The 19,851-nt window shown below is 38.1% G+C and overlaps 1 protein-coding gene across 1 annotated transcript in view; it reads left to right on the plus strand.

The window, feature by feature from the left end:
- The window catches only part of LOC109533397 (B-cell lymphoma/leukemia 11A), a 46,570-nt gene that overhangs the window by 22,850 nt on the left and 3,869 nt on the right, over positions 1–19,851 (plus strand). The window contains exons 2-3 of the mRNA XM_048665528.1: positions 8,242–8,536; positions 10,037–10,263. Coding sequence (XP_048521485.1) covers positions 8,242–8,536; positions 10,037–10,263 — 522 coding nt within the window. The remainder of the gene's footprint in view (positions 1–8,241; positions 8,537–10,036; positions 10,264–19,851) is intronic.

Below are 19,851 nucleotides of genomic sequence, written 5' to 3' on the forward strand. Positions count from 1 at the left end.
GGTTAAAGAAAGTGTGTTTTTTAGTCAAAAATTGTCGTGAAAAACTGATTTAGAAAACAAACTAAACCAAGTTTTTATGGCTTTGAAGAAGGACTTTTGCCATTTTGAGTTTCATTGAGAACTCATTCTTGTACTTACAAAGTTGTACGCGTTTTGGAAAAATCCGTTCATTTGCTATTCGAGTGTTTATTTAAAATTTAACAAGAATCAATCTGAATTTGAAGTAAAATGAAACTACCACCCATTTTGAACCGATTTTTTGATCTTCACTATAAATATCCAGCTTCCAAAGAAACCCATTGTCATGGTATGAAATTTAGAAAATGCTTTTGTCAAAAATAGAAAAAATGGCTTAAAAACTGCCCAATAAAGCTAACGTTGCACGTCGAAATTTGGCCTAACATTGGAACGGGATAAATTCTTATTGTTTTGAGCGATTTGGTGTCGATTTGATAAGTTTTTAGCCCCACTTGTTTTCTTATAGTCAATGTTTTGATAGAATATAAGCGTTTTAGACAATTTTTTTTCAGGGTGGCAAATGAAAGATGTAAAATTTCGGAAAGTTCGATATGCTCCTAGTTGGACAAAAAAGTTTTTTTGGAGCACAACTCCAAAAGTTTAAAGTTAAAGCTCGAAACGGTTTTTGCATTTTCTGACCTATCTTTCCTTCTATTTACAAGGTGGCCTCAAAAATGACCTTTTTCGTCTTGCAGCTATAACTTCTCTGCTCTTGGACCAATTGAAGACGAAAATTCGATATAGAGGATTGCTTGAAGGATCACCCAAATGAGAATTCCTCCGAAATTTGTGATTCGGGAAGATTTCAACTAAGTTTATTTTCAAATATTTCGTTCATTTATGCAACCCGGTTCTCAGTTTTCTCTCGAACTCGACTGTGAAGTCTGGTTTTCAATATGAGCCCTAGATTTTGAAAATCAGTTCCAGAGAAACAATGTAGGTATCACGGTAAGACCAAGAAGTTAATTTTTTTGAGGCCACTCTGTAAATCAACTACATGGGCAAAAAATTTTAATTTTTTTTTTGAGTTTCCAGGTTTATCTTATTTTTGGTGTTCTAAAACAAAAAAATGTTTTTTTTTATCCAACTGAGAACATGTGGAACTTTGGACTAATTTTGCATTGTTTCATTTGCCAGTCTGTGGAAACTTTACGTGAACCACAAATTTTTCAACTTACTCACTAACCCAAAAATAATTGCATTCAATAACGCTTCAAACAGCAATCAAATCGCTCTGAGCAGTAAGAACTTATCTAGTTCCCATGAAAAGAGAGCTTTTCACATCTTCAGCACAAACCTGCAAAAGCGCTTCTTCGAAAATACAAAATCAAGTGAAATTTTCGAAAATAGAAATCGCCCTCTCAATTAATCAAACCCACTTAGCTAAATTGCAATTTCAATATTTTCGTACATTTCAATCCCCCAATTGAGGCACGGGTTTTCTTGCAATTAAACAAAGTGCAGATTTGAAAAAAAAAATTTCTAGCTATAAACAATTGTATATGGAAAATTTTTGCGGGATCAGACTCAGGTCTCAAATGTTTTTCCAACTCCAAACCCATCTTTAACGTTCAAGTGCGAATTTTAGACTCAATTATTACTGAAAAATTGACCTGAAAATATAAGTAGGTATACAAATTCAGACTTTCGTTAACTTAGATTGACAAATACCTTGCTGAAAATCTTTCACATCTGCACAAATTTATTGCCTTGATCTTTCATAACGAAAAAATCTAACCACCTGGGCGATAAAATTTAGCTCAAAATTGGAAATACTCCAGGTTTTTCCCACAATCAGCCTTATCTGAGCAGCAAAAAAAAGCGTGTGAGAGTATTTTTTCTAGTTGCTGTTTTTTGTGCACCTGGCCATAAAAAACGAGGGGTGAGACTTCTTATGTCGGGAGAGTATTGCGATATATCTAATTCTATTAGCAAACCGTTTTTTTTTCGTGTCACCCCATGGCGGTTGTCTTGGAATAATTATTTGGGGGATACGTGAGTGACTTTTAATGGAACAAAGAATGCCAAAGCAACAGCTGACTAGTTTCCCAATAAATGAACTTTTTAAAACACATTTTTTGATAAAATGTATCAAATTGCAATCCCCAATCAGCTCTGTTATGAAAACGTGCAAGCGACGACTCTCTGGATAATTTCTGCAGAAGTATAAACAGTGAGTCGACTTGGTTTTGGGAGTAATGGGATTTTTAGTCCACTTTTTGGGTTATAGCCCTTCACCTGAGTTGTTTGGAGCTTTTTTGTATGGCTAATTTGGGGTTATAGTTTTTTTACATTAAACCAAATTTAAACACAAAACATAGCCAAATGACGGACTGCACCTTTGAACGGAAACAGGAAGTTCACACCACAAAATTTGGTACTTCGCAACCCATAATGGTTATTCGCCTTTGACCTTCACCCAAATGAAACAGGCAACTTTTTTCCCGATCCTCAACATCGAGTTTTCACCTTAAAAAAGCCCATTTTTTCAGTCCCCAATTTTTTTTCAGACCCCGAATTACCATTAATTTTTGCGAACTCACTAAACCGTATTGTCATCCTGCCCTCGGGGCCTTTCAGGTCCAGCGCGAAGCTGAGGGCTGTTTTTACCCCCTCTTGCAAAGGGCCCTTTACCTGAGATCATCGTTCTTCAGTATCTTCGAAAACCCAGAACGGTTTGCATCGCATTTGGTGATCGAATTTTAATTTCGAGTTTTGTGCTGTTGAGTGAATGGTGTCTGGACAAGAGTTTTGTTCCAATCAATGGTGACGATGAAGGGCATTTTTCAGTTTGGTAAAAGTGAGTGTTTCGTTTTTGACCAATTTTTCAAGAATAATAACAATAAGGTGGAAACTTTTTTAACAAATTTTGAATCCCCATCTTTAATAATTGTGGCAATTTTTTACGCATTGCTGTCTTACATCATTTGGAAATTGCAATTTTTTTCAAGTAAGTAATTTGGAACATTCTCCGGCCAGCAAAAGTTTTTCCTCGATTTCAACTTCGTTGTTTTGAAAATTGATATTTCGTATTTTATCTTTTGTTCAAATATATAGGTTTCAAAAGTTTGGAAATTTTCAATTGCCTCTTTCCTACATTGGAACATGATTTTTGTTTAAATGTTTGCACTTTTGGGGTTTTCAGCTCCAAATGGGTTTTGTAGTCATACAAAGGAGTTTTTTACTTTGAAGAAATGTGAACCACCATTTCAACCGTGAAAATCTGCATCATACGGCTCAGATATCACTCAGATTTATTTAATTGGAGAATCGCCAATAACGATTTAAGCAATTTTGCAGCATTCCTAATGCTGAAGGAGTTTGTGTTTGCAAATTTTCCTAAAAAATTGCTGATTTTCCGTAACTTCAATGTGATTTTAGAGTAACTAGAAAATACGTTGTCTAGCTTTCAATTTGTGCGTTTTTGAAAATTTTGGCTAAAGTTGGATTCTTCTCTGTGTGTTTCAGGAATTCAGGTTTTGAGTCGACTTGGTTATGTGGAGTGTATAATTGTGTGGACTTTTTACTCATTTCTGTATTTTAACACACAAAATTTGCTGTGTTTCGAAGGTTTAGACTATTTCAAATGCATTTTTTTTATTTGAACATTATTGTTTGATCAAGCTTTGTACCTTTTGGACCTTCAGCCTCAAGTGGTCTTCTTGTTGGTTGCTTTTGAAAAATAGCTTTAAATATTTTTTAATAACATGAATTAAGAAATCGTGTAATAAAGTGATTTTTTAAAAGTGAACTTATCCAGTGTGTTTAGTAAGAGATCGTCGAAAGAAATTTGCACCATTTTTCGCTTGCTTGCTAATTTTCAAGGAGTACGTTTTTGAAATATGTATCAACAAAATTCTGCACCAATTGTTACGTTTTTAGGGTTCGAAAAATCGCAGTAACTCGCTCTGTTTGTCGCGAATTATAACTAACAATAATCGTACTACTTTTCGAGTCGCGCTTGCTTTATATAGCCCTTTGACAACACTCGAATATTCGGGAACTTTCTCTATTCCAAATCCATCGATCGGTCGCTGTCGCGAACTTTCAGTAGTCATCTCGCTTTATAATCACCTAGATTTATTTAACTGGCCAACCGATAAAGGTTTTAGCAATTTTGCAACATTCCAAATGCTCGATTGATTTGTACTTTGTAAATTTCCCAAAAATGTCTGATTTTTCAGTTTTCATTTTGCGTTCATGTCAGCTTAGATTAACTAGAAAATACATTATCTAGCGTTCAATTTGTATATATTTTACACAAACAGTTAACTGTTGCTGCAAAATCCTGCAGATTGAATTTGAATTTGCTCAAATGTCCGGATAGTCTGGATTTGTCCATTCAAATGACTTATTAACGCCGATTTAATTTTAGAAAAGTCCGCATTACTTGACCACGTAGACTGGATTTTTTCGTCCAAATGGCCGGAGTAAATTCAAAGTGTCTCTTTGACCTACTTTTTGGTGAGATAACAGCTGCCTGTTAAGCTACAATTTCCGCTGATTAACTTTCCGATTATGCAAAAACTTCAGCCTCTTAATCGTGCCGGTGCTCCTTTATGTTTCTCTCCACTAGAGCAAATAAATAAATGCCGGACAGAATCGGGTGCTTGGAGAGGGTTGATAGATTGCCCACACTAAACTACAGAGTAGTCGGGCAATAAACGTCATGACCCGGGTCTTCATTTCTCTTTCGGAAGGACCAATAAAATAATTTGAAGCGTCCTTTCCGAAACCGGGACGCGCCGTAATTGTGCTGGATTTCTGGACATTATCGCTGCCTAGATGTGTCGGTGTTAATCAGCCTTCAGTTCCAATCAGGGATCTGGCATTAAGTGTTTTCATTTGGTGCAGCAGCCGACGGAAAAAACAACTTGATTCGATTAGATCGATGACTAAAGTTTCCGATAAACCCCGCAAATTAATTATGTTAATGAGGGCCGTTTCACTAATCTCGCAAAAGTCTGCTCGGGCATAAGTCAACAGCATAGACGAGGAGGAGTGAACAATATCTGTAATATCCGAAGGGTGCAAAGCGCCCTATTTATCGACGAAAACTAGTCCTGTTTGTTCCGACGAGTTTTATCGCCCACATTTCTGGGCAGAGGGTAACTTTTATCTTAACTTGATTTGCTATTTACCGTAGTCAATTCGTTCATTGAATTAAGAGGAGAACAGTGTGACAAGCTTGATTCCCGTTGCGGCGAAAAAATAAGATTATTTTGACACTGACCACCTCGAGGCAAGGACAAAAAAACAAAAGGAAATCGCGTTACGTCGGTCCCTGAAGGCCCGGACAGGAGCTGGAACAAATTGGGACTGTGATGTTTCAATGTCTGATGGGCATTTTACCTTTTGGGCATATTGTTGACGCCAAAATTTCCGCTCACTGAATAGCGGACGCAATCCAGAAGTTATTAGAGCAATTGCGTGGTTGATTCCCTGTCGCTCCCCTGTCAATAGCCCAAATGGGCAAAAACAGCGGAATCAATCATGCCAATAAGAGTAATAAAAGTCCAATAGGAATACATTACAATAGAAATAGGCAATTTTCGATCTACATCCCCAACCGATTTGGTGATTTCCACTGTCTATAAGAAAGCATCTCGGCATCTGACAAATTGGCCGAGCCATCAGATATTCATGCCTTATCGCCCTTTCGCTTTATTTTCCTTTCCACATTCTGACCCCGTTCCGAACAAGGGCTGACCAATGGCATGCTGTCGTAAGGGTTGGTCGCGCAGCCCTTGTGGTCAGTTCAGGGAGTGGTCAGTAGTCCGGTTGGACGAAAAAATCTCAAACATTTCTCGAAAAACTCTCGGGCCCTTCGACGCGTAAGGGATTGACCCTTTGCCCGAACACAATTCGTTATGTTCGGTCGATCGGGCAGCAGCCCGAACCCTTTGACCGTCATTCGTAGAATAATAAATAAACGTCCAGGTGCTTAGTTCGCGATCACGATCTGGACCACAGGACAAAAGCTCGAAAACAACGCGTTCGCTTTGTCTGCCTTCAGAAAGGCGGGCTCTGGCCTGTTGGCTTCATAAAGCCCAAGCAGTAATTAGTAAAAATACATAACGTTTGTTATATGAGAACCAGTTCAGGCTGATGTAAAGGGCTTTTGTAAAAACTCGCAGACGGTCAAAGCTTTTGCTGATTTCAACTATGTAAATGTTAGGTTTGGGCAACATTGTAGGCCAAAAAATTATTTTTCTGCAAAATGTGTCTAAAATTTTGACAAATTTGGTTTTTCAATACCTAGAGGTTTTGCGGTATTCAGGCGCAAAATTTGAGTACATTTTTCATTCAAATCGAAATATTCCTATTGCTTTGGTGGAAATCTTTTCCTGAAATTTTCCTAAATTAGTCGATGCATCTGTGCAATGGCCACCTCGTTTTCCCGATCTGAATCCACTCTAGTTTTCCTTATGAGAGGTTATTAAGGTTTTAATTTTTATATGCTACAGATCTCAATATCTGCTTCTAACAAATAAACCACCAAATTTTCCCTATTATCTGGTTTTCTATGAGGAAAAGAGTGTAAAATTGTGTTCGTAAAGAGTGAAGCTTATTTAACCCTTAGTATAAATTTGGTGATATCCGTTTCAAGATCGTCAGTTTAGAAATCGGTGGATTTTTGAAAACTACCTAAAATAGAGTTTTCTGATGGCCATAAAATGAAAAATCAGTTACCAGACTATTTCGACAAGAATATTTTATTTTTATTCATTTGGAAGGGTTCAGCTTCACTTTTACCTTTTAAAACCCTGGGCCACGTGTCCCAAAAGCAGATTTTACAACATACAAATAAGATTTTCAGATCAGATTTTCGCAATCTTATGGACAGTTTTCACATCTTCTGGATCCTCATCAATTCACATTCTTAAGGGCATTTGGACGTAGTTACCTATAGGTCCGAATAATTTGTCACCTTCCCTTATCTTGAAGATGTTTCAAAAAATCCGTGGGGTTAAATTAGGATTGTGTGCTGGTCTTCGAATACCATACCTATAGGATTTATTAAATTGCACGCCCCGGTCGTTCATATTTAGTGGAAATACATTAATTCCGGTTAAAACGGCTAAATTAGTTCGCATTAGTAATTTTGCAGTTCAGTACATTTCTATATACAAGGTGTTAGTATAAAAAATATATTTTTTGCCAAAACAATCCGGGATTTTAGGTAGACCACATCCTACAATAAAAAATATAAATTAATGTTTGGGGCAGCCACGTTAAAGCCCTGAAAGCTGGACTGAAGGTAAAACTTTCCACCAAAAATCGTTTTTGTTTCGTAGAAACCATCAGATAATAAAACGTGACTATCAGAAATTGAGTATTGTAAAACCCAAAAAAGTTCTTCTGTTTGCAACGAAAAGTTGAAAATTTTCTGGACTAGATAAACCCCCAGCCACGAAATCCTGCGCTAATAGTAAAAGCAGTTACAAAGCTAGTAGAAAAAATGGAAAATTTAATTTCAAATTTGACACCGTATTTTCGGTAGAACACGATGGCCCCAAATGAAAGGTTATATTATGAAACTAGTATTCTTTTCCTGAAGGAATTTGCAGGCAACCGATTCGTGTGCTTTTTTGCAACACCCTGTTTTATCTAAGAACGGTACGCACTGCTACTTGCGAAATATACAGTGATTTATAACTATCTGAAAACATCATCATTTCATTCCTTCAAAAATAGCCAACTGTTAAGAAGTAAGCACCAATAAGTTGGTCCTGAAATTTTGCAATGTTAGGGACAGTTTACAGGCTCAACTCTTCTCTGATCTAAACATGTTACTCTGTAAATATACTGACTGTAGCACTTCGCTACTAGTGAGAAAATTTCATTTTACATCAGCTTTTCTTATCAAAAGACCGCACAAAAAACCATCTAGTGATAAATTCGAGTCTGACCCGGACTATATGGCCCTTACGGCCCTCGACGGTTTTCCTTGTCGACAATGAGCCTTCGGACAATTAAAAACAAGACTTGAAAACTGGGTGATTGCTAATCCCGGCAGGGGGCCACCGTTATTAGGGGGTGAAGGGTTCAGCAGTTCCGTCTGAAGTGTCATTACGACACCGTAAGCATTATAGGGGGGCGGATATTCAAATGACATTCTTGCAGCTGTTACGGGAGCTCAATCAATAGCGTTGATAGTTAGGAAACAATTTGGGAAACACACTCAACCGATTGCTGATGGTTTTCGTCTTTTGATTGCAGCGGATGCAGATGGACAGGAGTTGATCGACGACCATCAGGACATTCTGACCTGCGGTATTTGCAAGAAGTCCTTTCCGCTGTCCGACATTGTTCACTTCATCCACCACAAGGGCCATTCCTGCAACAAGGAGAACTTTGGCCAGTGTTTCATCAATCCGGATCGGGACCGGGATAACGACGATGGGTCTCTGCCGTTGAGCACCATCAATACCAGACGGCCCAGTATATCAGCGCCGATTAGTAGCAAAAAGAGTGGCGCCAGTCGAGTGCATACTCCACCTCCTGCTAGTCCACGGTGAGTTGTAGAAAACTTTGTATTTGCTACACTTGTATCATCCATCCAGAGTTCTATTAAACGGTCTTCAGTCAGCAGCTTCAGAATCTCTAGACTTCGAACAGTTTCATTGTGGATGGGTATAGAGGGTGGTCGAAAATTGGGGCATTTATTTTTTTCGAAAAAGGAGTCGGAACAAAGGAACAAACATTTGTTTGGAGGACTCCAAACAAATGTTTTTGGTAAGACTGCAAAGTTGATAGTTAGGTTGAGACGTGACTGGAAGAGATGGGCAGGAACCAACTTTTTCGGTTATTAGGCACGAAAAATTTCCTCGGATAGCGAAWCTATTAGAACTAGAATAGAAAATAATTAARATGATTTTGTGAGCATTTGTGTCCATCGAGCTCAAAACGTCTTAATCGTAAACGAGTCTTAATCGTGTGCTATAAAACTTTCATTTGCATTTTCTGGCGAAAGTTTCGCACACCCGGTATAATMATTATATCCCAAAAAAGKCATACTTGATGCGTTCTTGTCATGTSTTRTCASTTTTGCGTTTTGAAGAGCACAATTTGAAACTTAACTGCAGAATTTTGGTGCTGTTGTTCGAAAATTTACAAAAATGTAACATTTCCTCGTATGCCAGCTTAAATAAACTAGCAAATTCACGGTTTGCTAAAATACTTTCGTTATACGAACATTATTACGGTTTTCAAACTATACCCAGAAACGTTTAATCATTAGATACAATATTGAATATGGTGGACTCTTGTACAGGGTGTCCCAACGCTAGGGTGAAATAAGTGTACGCTTAACCGGTATTAATCGCTTCAAAATTCTCCTCCTCGCATATTTAAAAATATTCACAATKAAACGAGTGCGCCCTAAAAGTTGCCACGCAGAACACAACTTTTTTTYTAATGGAACGCGTCATATTTTATTTTATTTTYGATTTTTTATGAAAATTTMAATTATTTTTTTATTAAGTCAAAAATCAGCGAAAATTGGATAGTTTTTTAGTTATTCGGTTTTATAGACATAGCATTTACATGGTGTCGATAAATCGCAAATTTCTCCGTCGTTTTAAGACACAAAATTTTGAAATTTGGCAGGAGAAAGGACTAACACTATATTAACACTTGGTTTGAAAAATATGTTGTCTTTGAAACTACAGGGAGGTCAGAATAATGGTGCAAATGAACGTATTTCGAGCTCAAAAATCTCATTTTGTTAATGGCACACTCCATAAATTGTTGATGTTTATTCAGGATATTCAGTTTAAGGTTTAAACAGAAATATTTTTGCTCCAAAACTACGAGTGCTACAAAATTTTACAGAGCACAAAAATCTCAACACAGGATTAGTGCATCAAGCCAAAAAAATGAGGTGATTCTAGCAGCCAACTTAAAAGTTCTGTTCACTTTTGACTCAAAGTCACACAAGCAAACAAGAAAAATTCAGCTAGTAGCTTGAAGGCTTTGTCGGCTAATCACTAATGATTGGATTGTTTATTTTTAGGCTTCCAGCTCCCAGTGACTTGTGTGTGGACGGAGCAGCATCTTCAACTCCAAAAAGACGCGCTTCTTCGCCATTGACCACTTCGGGCAGTACCGACGATGGTGAGGACCACAAGCCGACCATCAAACAGGAACGCATCGACACTACCAACTCCTCACCTGAAGACCCTTCGCACAAAAAGTGCCGCACCGAAGTTGCTGATGCCGAAAGCAACACGACACATAGCGGTAAGTTGGGGGAGTGTTATTAAAGTTTCCACTCACGGTCAGCAATCGGGCCACAGCTCGGGCATTAGCATATGTTTAAAATGTGGCTACGATCCAAGACACAAAGGACCTCACGAAGGCGCGATTACTTATCGCGATTGCGAAACAGAGGGTGCCGTTCTTGCTTTAACTTAACACCCATTGTCGGCATGTGTTGCCTCGGCTGGACCCTGGAATTTACAATTTTCCAGCGCCGGGTTTTTTCTAAGAGCTGCGTAGAATTTGACTTCGAACTACAGTCGAAACGCCCATGAATTGATATTTTCTCTTGCTCATTTTCTTGCGTTCTTCGATTGATTCGGGACACATTGACTGACAGACGATGCGGAAAAAGTCGAAATTAAACTGAAACAAGCCGGTGCCTGCGACTTATTGAATACTCTTTCTTGCGGAGGAATTGACAGATTTGTTAATTTAGAACCTGTTCCCGCCACATTTGACTGCTGAGCGTTCGCCGTCGTCAAAGAGTTTTCACGAAACCGACTAAAAAAAGCACACAAGCTTCCATTGCATGGGCATGTATAAATTTCGATCAGAAATTCATTAATTTCTGGCCTGCGGGCCGACGCTACCAATACGGTTTTAAAATCCAGTAACAAGTGTCTAAAATAAGCTTTTCGGTGGAAATCAGCCCCATGTAATTTCCAGTTTCCGAGTCCCCCATATTGAATTTTCAAACGGGAAACACAATACACGATTATGAATCAAGCCGAGCCCGCAAATGTCATTGATAGCTTATATATCAATCACCACAAAGGCCGCTGGCGATTTCCGATCGATGTTTTGGACAAGGGTTGACGACGACGACTTTTGCTATCAATTGGTTATCGCCGATCTTTCAACTGTTCTTCGTTTGGCCATTTGCCGGCAAAAGCAGGTCAAAGAGTCTTGAGGAGCACAGCGGTTGAGTGGAAAACACTTTTGGAGTTTACGTTTCTAAGACAAGGAAAGGGTTTTGATGGGCAGAAATTCAATTGATTTCAAATGGGTATAAAGGTATCCACGTTGCGACATTTGGAGATTCCTTACGAGTTTTTAAGGCTACACTTTTCAAGACCAGTTCACCGAGAGAACTGCCTGGACGTCTCCGTTTTTCTTCGGTTTAGTGTCTCAAAAATGTATGATTTCTTGTAAATCACACATGTGCGATAATGTGTTTAGATGAGCACTAACAGTTAAGAACAATCGGAAATGTAGTTCTTTAATGGAGTTTCCAAAGCAATGATGTACAGTGAGTTCCAGATGAAAGTCTAATTTCATTTAAAATTCAGCGCTGCGCTTTTGGGAAAAAAGCTGGGACCCGTAAAGTATTATTTCTCAAATGCGGGTTTTACGGTTTTACTCAAAAATATTGGGATGCTTTTAAAATGAATCGCATCCAAATTTCGACGTTTGCGGTTTCCGAAATCGTAAAGTTAACAGAGCGAGTACAAATCGAAATTCTCTGAATTGTTTGGGCGAAATGAGTTTTGCGAAAGCATGCAAAATACGTGCAATCTAAACAATAATTCTTCAATAGGAAGGATAGGAATATCATTCAAAAAACAAGTATGTCTGCAATATATTCAACTTGAATCAATTCCAGCATTGGTGCCTTTATTTCCAAATCCATTTATCTTACTTATTTTTTTTAAAACGGAAAGGGTTTTGAATGGCCTCCCAAATCGCCAGCCATAACTCCATAAATGTTAGTTAAAAACCGTACAAGAAGAGTTTATTGATCGCCCTAAATATTGTCAGGCCGTAAATGGCCGTTTCAGAATTAATTTTTGGATCTTATAGCACTGTTTCTTGTTAAAGCGAAAGTTTGGGCGGAAATATTCGACACTAAAGCTTGTTTTCCCAAACTGTTGGGTATTTCGCCTCAAAAATTTTTGTCTTAAAAAAAGACGGAATTTCCTCACTTCCTTTATTACAGATTGATAAACAGTGTTTTATTTGAAGAGGAAATTCTGTCTTTTTAAAGACAAAAATTTTTGAGGCAAAATACTAAAGACACAGTTTGTAAAAAAAATTTTTTTTCCTATAAATAAATTAAATTTAGGCATTTTGATAGTGATTCGAGGTCGTTTCTACTCTGCAAAATCTGTCAGAATCACAGATTTCGAGGGTAGTTCTGATTTCGACCATTTTCCATGCAACCCTGTATATCGAATTTACTTCCAAATGTTAAATTGCCTATACAGTTTTACCTTCAACATAAGCTCTAGATCGTAAAAATCGAGCCGAAAGGAAGATACGTTGCCGCTGCAAACCAAAAATTTGTCGAGGCCACCCTGTAATTTGGTTTATGTTTAAAAATATCTGATTTTGAAATCCAAAAAACCTTTTTTGTCCAGGTAGGAGAATGCCAAACTTTCTGAAATTTTGTTTTTTAAGTTTGCGACTCTGTAGAAAATGTGTCTGAAATGTTTAACGCATGACCTACATACATTCTTTCTAGAAATTCTAATTCTTTTTTTGTATTTGATTTATTTTTAATTTACTTATTAATTCCACCTAAATTCTGAAAATTTTAATAACAATTATTTAACTTTACTGATAGAACTTGAACAGTTGAGAACCATTGATGTAAACACCTATATTTGAAAGTGTGCACTTATTGCATTATTTGAATTGAAAAGTAAGGATTACCTTCTGATTGGTAATCAAGAAACTTTTGCTAAAGAAATCGTTCTTATTGCGAGATAAGAGCAATGTTTATCAATCTGTAATAAAAGACGTGAGGAAATTCCGTCTTTTTTAAAGACAACATTTTTTGAGGCGAAATAGCTAACAAAGAGTTTGTGAAAACATGAATCCGCCTCAACAATATAGAACTTATCTACTAAAGCTTGTAGGTTCGTCTATGTTTGCAAACTTCAAATCTGATTAAACCAGTGAATTATTCTTTTTACACAATACTTACTTTATACCAGAAAAGTGATAGAAAATATTCCCATTCCTTACGGGGTCTTACTTGGACAGAACGGAAAAAATATTATCCCTAGAAGACTAGCTCTAGCTACATATTGCAAGACATTTGTGAGCATAGGCCCACTTTGTATGTTTCTTATTTTACTTGTTCAGCTAAGCAGAAAGAGCATTTGAACAAAGATATTTGCACTTGCGTGTTCTTCATATGTTTTATTTGAGTAAACCTCTGGGACAAACTTGCTCCAAGGGTTTACTGACTGGATACGATTCTGTACACGTCTTCACCCATGGACTTAGCCGGACTTGGGTGGATCTCAGCGCCACTACAAGTAAGTTCTCATTTAATTTTAATATTTCACTTTTGTTGGTTTTCCTGGATTCAGGATCACGAGTTTAATGGCAGTTTCCGGTAGTGGTTTCAATATTCTCTAGCTGCTTTTAGGTGGTCGTTATGAACTATTCCATTAGATATCAGTGAGGAGTTTCGTTTCTTCTGGAGCATCCAAAAATTCTGTTTCGAGTTTTCGTTTCTCCTCTTTATTTGAGATTTCTGTTTCGAGTGTTTCGAACTGGTTAAATGTCCTCTTTATCTTGACGCAAAGTTAAAACTTATTCAACTATTTGTAGACCAGCAAATCGCTTGTCCTGAGGCTACATTTTTGTGAATTGTATTGTTTCTATTTACCCACTTTTTGTTCAAGTCAAAGGCGAAGAAAAAGAGTGAATGTCACGAAGATATTTCTTGGCGGCCTGGACATTGATTAGGAATGCATATTCTGTAATATGATGGACTATTCCCTGCAAGATTCCCATTGTGTACTTTTCTCCGTGCTTTGGAGTACTCTTTATTTTTTAGGGCTTCAACTGCCCATATCCTGTTGTTCGGCGCGCGAAGCTCACATTTAATGTTGGTCTGTGCAAATTTTGTGCGACTAATAACCCACCAACCAAATTATCCCCAGTTGTTCAACTAAATTAATCTGCTTTGTGCACTGTAGAGTGCAGCAATGCTTTCGGGGAATTCGAAACCCAAAACTAAAGCAACTGAAGCCCAATTGCCTGAATCGATTGCCTGCGAAGGGCCGTAATTGTCGGCTTTCGTTTTCAATAAGATTGTCGGCCAATACCCAAAGAGGAGCGTTTCAACCACTATTTGTTTCGTTTCCCGTTGACAAATCTGAACCAAAAGCGTTTGTTGGCCGCAGTCAGATTATGTAAGAAACCGGAAAATCGGGTCTAATGTTTCCCGCTTGCTCCAAAGCAGTAATAGAAACGAAGACAAAAATCTAATGAACAATACGGTGGCAGGAAAATCCATCATTTTCGATATCGCGATCCAACTGACGTAATCGCGAGGAACCATGGATAAATGCACAAATCTGAGGTCAGCTTTTGCGGCCGTATAGACGACAATCGGATGTCAAAAACATAATGACGGGCACGGTGATACGCAGCTTCTTTTCTCCATCGCGTTGGGCATTGTTCTCGGCTCTGGTAATTTAGCAAATCGATCTGCGCCTTAAATTGGGGCCCCTTTTCAAGACGCCCGGACGGACGCCCGCAGAAGCGGAACACTTGGCGATTTCCGATCGCTTTCGACCTCATCATATTTCCAAGCTCCAAGCAAGAAGAGTTGCTCTAATAAATATGCCCCATCTGGGCGCCAACCAGCACCCAAATATTTTCTGCCAAATTCAGTCGTTTCTGTCGCGATAATCCGATCATATTAGAGCTAACGTGTTTCCAGAATTGCCCAATCCGCATCCTTTTTTTGACAGGCGCCAAAGGGTGAAAGGTTTTATTAAAACAACATCGTCAACCCTTGTCCCCAGTGTTTGTCCAACGTCTATGGGGTTGACGCATATTTGGCAGTCTTCATTCTTTTCGTATTTTCCACTTCTTTAGGCTGTTTCCAGTGGCTGTTTGAGTCCAGCTCATGTTCCCCACATTGAACTATTCCGGGTCTTTTTGCGATGGCACAATTGCTGATACCAACTAAATTTGTGCATCAATCCACGTTTCAAGAGAAACTTTTTGATATATCTTTATTTTTTTTTAAATAAGAGTTTTATTGAAATTTTCCGAAAAGTCGCGAAAAAGTGTTCTAACATGACCCTACTGCAAAGTGTAACAGAATTATATTTTGGATTGAACCAAATTAAATTTAGGCATATTGATAGTGATTCGAGCTCGTTTCTACTCTGCGAAATCTGCGAGAATCACACATTTCGGCGGCAATTCTAATGTGGGCCATTTTCCATGCAACCCTCTATATCGAATTTACTTCCAAATGTTAAATTGTCTATAAAGTTTCACTTTCAACATAAACTCTAGATCGTAAAAATCGAACCAAAAGGAAGATAGGTTGCCGCTGCAAACCAAAAATTTGTCGGGCCACCCTGTAATTTGGTTTATCTTTGAAATTATCTGGTATTGAGATCCGAAAAACATTTTTTTTTTGTCCAGGTAGGAGCCTGCCGAACTTTCCGAAATTTTGCTTTTTTGGTTTGCGACCCTGTAGACAATTTGTCTGAAATGTTTAACGCATGACATCCTACATTTTTTCTAGAAATTCTAATTCTTTTTTTGTATTCGATTAATTTACTTATTAATTCCATCTAAATTCTGAAAATTTTAATAACAATTATTTAACTTTTTACTGATCGAACTCGAACAATTGAGAACCGTTTTGAATGAACCAAACACCTATATTTGAATGTGTGCACTTATTGCATTATTTGAATATCCATAATTCATCACACTTTCTCAGTTTTATGATCAGTTTCAGTATTAGTTTTTGGATTTTATGTTGAAACAAAACTTCGGTTGAAAATGGACAAAGTTGATAGAGAAGTAAGGATGCATCCTTTTATGAATTATCACAATTGATAATTGTCACACTCAATATACCGAGTGTGACAATTCAAATGCGAAAAATGTAAATTTTCTCGTGTCAATGTGCTTGTAGCGAACAAATAGCACAGGGGTCTATAACATTGAAGATTTCACCCATTTCGAGTATCCATCGAAAGGTAAACTTGATGCCTAACCTTTGAGGAGCACAATTGAAAAACTAACCACGAATAACCTTGAGAGGTTGATGCTTGATGAAAAAATGACAATGTTGAATTGCTTTTAAATGCAATGTGGCAAATGTCTTTTACTGCAAAGAGTGCAAACCAATCAAACAGATTTTTTTGTTATTAAAGTCGTTCAACTCAGCAGGAAATGATTGAAAATGTTCAGAACTGGGGATTGATACGATTCTTTGAAGAGATCGAGAAGAATCTACGACATATTTCCGGTAGTCGGTTTGGCCATCGTATAAAAATATTTCTTCACTTAAATATTTAAATTGCTATATAAACTCAACTAGGTCCAACTTAACCAGGCAATTTCCTCCAGATTTGTACTGTGCCATTGACAGACGCATTAATATTTCATTTTTTTAAATAAACTGCCTTAATCCTAATCAATCAACTGAGTTCCTACGATTATTTTTTTGTATCTTACCGTAATTTTCCGTCCACTTAAGCCCCAAATTCAAGCTAATCCAATCAACCAAGACAACGAATCGAAGATAAGCAGAATTATATTCTACCCCATTCATTTGGCATTCATTTATGCAGCCATGTGAGGTGCAAGAACAACTCCAACCTTTCCCAAGAAGAAGAGCAAAAAAGCGACCAGCGCGTGCTTGAGCCCATCTGATTAATACCATCATCGCAAAAGGTATTCTAGTCGGGCATTACCATTGTTACAAGCACACGCTGCACCGGTTTTCAATGTGTCTCATCTGTTCATTCAAAAATTATCTTTTTTCGTCGACGCTACGCCAGTCGTGTGGACACAAGACAAGATGATTTGAATAATTAAGCGAAGGGCTTCTCGGCCAACCCTTTCCAAGGGCATAAAACTGGAAGGTGACGGTCGGCGGATAATTATGTTGGTGTCATCTTGAGGTGCACGAGGAGAGCTGGCTGGTAAATAAAAAATTGCAATTAATTGATGGACGCGAAGCGAATTATGCGCCCAGCTAACAGGCAAACATATGACCCAACGTTGCATAATCGAGCAGCATTGTCCAGCTTAACCCTACGCCACATGTCACCCTTTGAAACCGTTCTCCAATAGAGCCGGTCAGGCGTGCAAAAAATTTAAAGTTCTTTAATCCCCATGGGGGATGATGATGATAATAACTTCGATGGTCATCACCGAATTACGACATGTGTCTCGGCAGGAGGCCAAAAACAAAAGAGACGACAATTGCACCAGATGACAGCCCGATAATGTTCTAGCCGTACGAAATCGATTACGGAAATTTTTGCTTTAAAATTCCCCGAATGTTTTTGACCCCCATGAATCCCCGCGCTAAAAAATACATTTCGGGCGGGCCTTAAATCTTTAGACTTCTTTGGACTTTAATAAGGGTGTGGGAGTGCCCCTTTGAATACAAGATATGGCTTTGGACAGGCCACAAAAGGAACGCAGGCTTAAAAATTTGAATATCGCGGTCATTTCGCTCTTATCGCTCGCATTAGGGACCTAATCTCTCCGAACATATGACGGATCGCCTTTAAAACCTCCTTTGGACGCTCCAGAGGGTGTTAAAATATTGGACTTTGCTTTAAAGAAAAATTGAAAAGGACTTCTAAACCACGCGTCTTGCTCTGAAATGGTTTCACTCCCTATGGAATTCTGGTTTAAAAAAAACAAAACTGGATCGCGTAATTATGAGTTTATGAACGATCTTGATCTACAAATGATGAGTTTCACACCATACATGTTGCTTTATACGTGCAAGTAACACCTAAGAAAAAGGAGATTATTTTATTGATTCTTCAACTATACGTTCTTCACTGTAACCAGTTGAGAAGAAATCATGTTTCAATTGACTGCAGAATTTTATTACCTAAGTTTCTCCAAAATTTACCGCACAAAATTACTTTTCATTGTTGATCAGGTTGATGTTAGACAACACATTTTCTGGGAAAATGCCCAAAGTTGCCTTGCCGACGTTCGGCTGCAACTGCAGCTGGAACTTAATTTGCAGAGATTTAGATAGAACAATTCTGCAACTCTGGACAGAGCATTCACTGCTTCTGTTTAGCAAAGTACATTTTTCGAACGGTGATTCTGTCGATTAGCAGATTGAGTTATTATTTCAAACACAGTCTTGCTGAGTTTTTCGATACTGAGATTGTTGGGGCACGTAAAAGAACAAACCTGTGGTGGATATGGGGAAATTACCATCTTTTCCCGATGGTTATGGGCTCGTTTTAGCGGTCGCAGAGGCTATCAGATGTCGGCAAGCCATTACGCCCCCGTTTTGGGCGCCGTCGGGCGGGATAATACAGTGAAAAATCGGAAATGAAATATTGCTCGGACGTTTGCGTTGGAAATTCACAGTCCACAGGGTGTGCGCTACGTGATCTGCCTCCTCAAAATGATCCTGCGGGATCAGATGCGCGTCCGCCTTTTGACAAACCGATCCGAATGCCATTCTGGAAATGCTGGAGGAAAGTTTCGGCTTTTTTCGGCTTCTTGACTTGGTGACCACCGCATCAATGTCTGCTTCCATTTAAAAATTAAATTCCAAAATCCCAATGCTTCAATTTGAATAAATGAAGTTGATGGTCGTAATTTCTTTCTGGATCACCCCGGGTAAACAAACTTAGCATAGAAAACCTCATCTAAAATTAAAAATTTAGGAGCTTTTTTTCCAAAAATCAACTACGCTGAAGTTTAAATTATTTATTTTACTCTTTGGCGTATTTTACCATTGACTATAAACCAACACCGCTTCTACGGTAGATTTCCGATGCTAACTTTTGTTGGCAAGATGCGAATAAACAACTCGACAGTCTTATGTATAACACTCATCTATAGAATTTCACTGCAACTTCCTAGAGAAACCTCAACACAATTTTGAAACAAGCCCAGAACTGCATTTTTGTAGTCAATGCCGCATTCGTAGTCGTGCCCAATTAGCAACAGGCGTTCTGAAAAGCCGCAACTTTATGCAGATCGACTGTCTTTGAACATAACCGAGACCATCATAAGTAATAACACAGCAAATGACACTAAGTGTAAAGGTGTGTGTGTGTGTGTGTTCCAATAAGCATACAAAGACATATTTGCATATCTTGGGCAGTGACTAAAAGCGGCATTTTTGCTTTAGAACTCAGCGGTATTGTCATCTTTTGGACCAGGTTTGCATGCATTTGTTCATTATATTTGATGCACTAAAGAATTGACCTCAACTAATTTTTCGTCTCACATTCAGCTCACGTAGATTTGGGCATCATTTATATATTCGCCCGAGGTCCTAACAATTTGAAAAATGTGTAACTTTATACGACTTCACAATATTTTTAACTTTACATTCATTGGTTAGCCATTAAATGTTATGGCAGTAGCTTGCTAAATGTGAAGGTAGAAACAACCATACATACAAACTGATGATGGTGGAGAAAAACACCGAAACGTTTTTGTGACATTTTTAATGGTGAACAATAAAATTGACTGGAACCCAGGAATTGCTTTTGAATTAAATTAAATGTTATGCCGTTAATATTATGAATTCGGTTTTGATAATGGCAAAAGTCCATGAAAGTCTTACTCTTGGTCCTG

The sequence above is a fragment of the Dendroctonus ponderosae genome, unplaced genomic scaffold, assembly GCF_020466585.1.
Source record: "Dendroctonus ponderosae isolate FM_Combo_2020 unplaced genomic scaffold, Dpon_F_20191213v2 Dpon_F_20191213_1, whole genome shotgun sequence".
Classification (NCBI taxonomy): domain Eukaryota; kingdom Metazoa; phylum Arthropoda; class Insecta; order Coleoptera; family Curculionidae; genus Dendroctonus; species Dendroctonus ponderosae.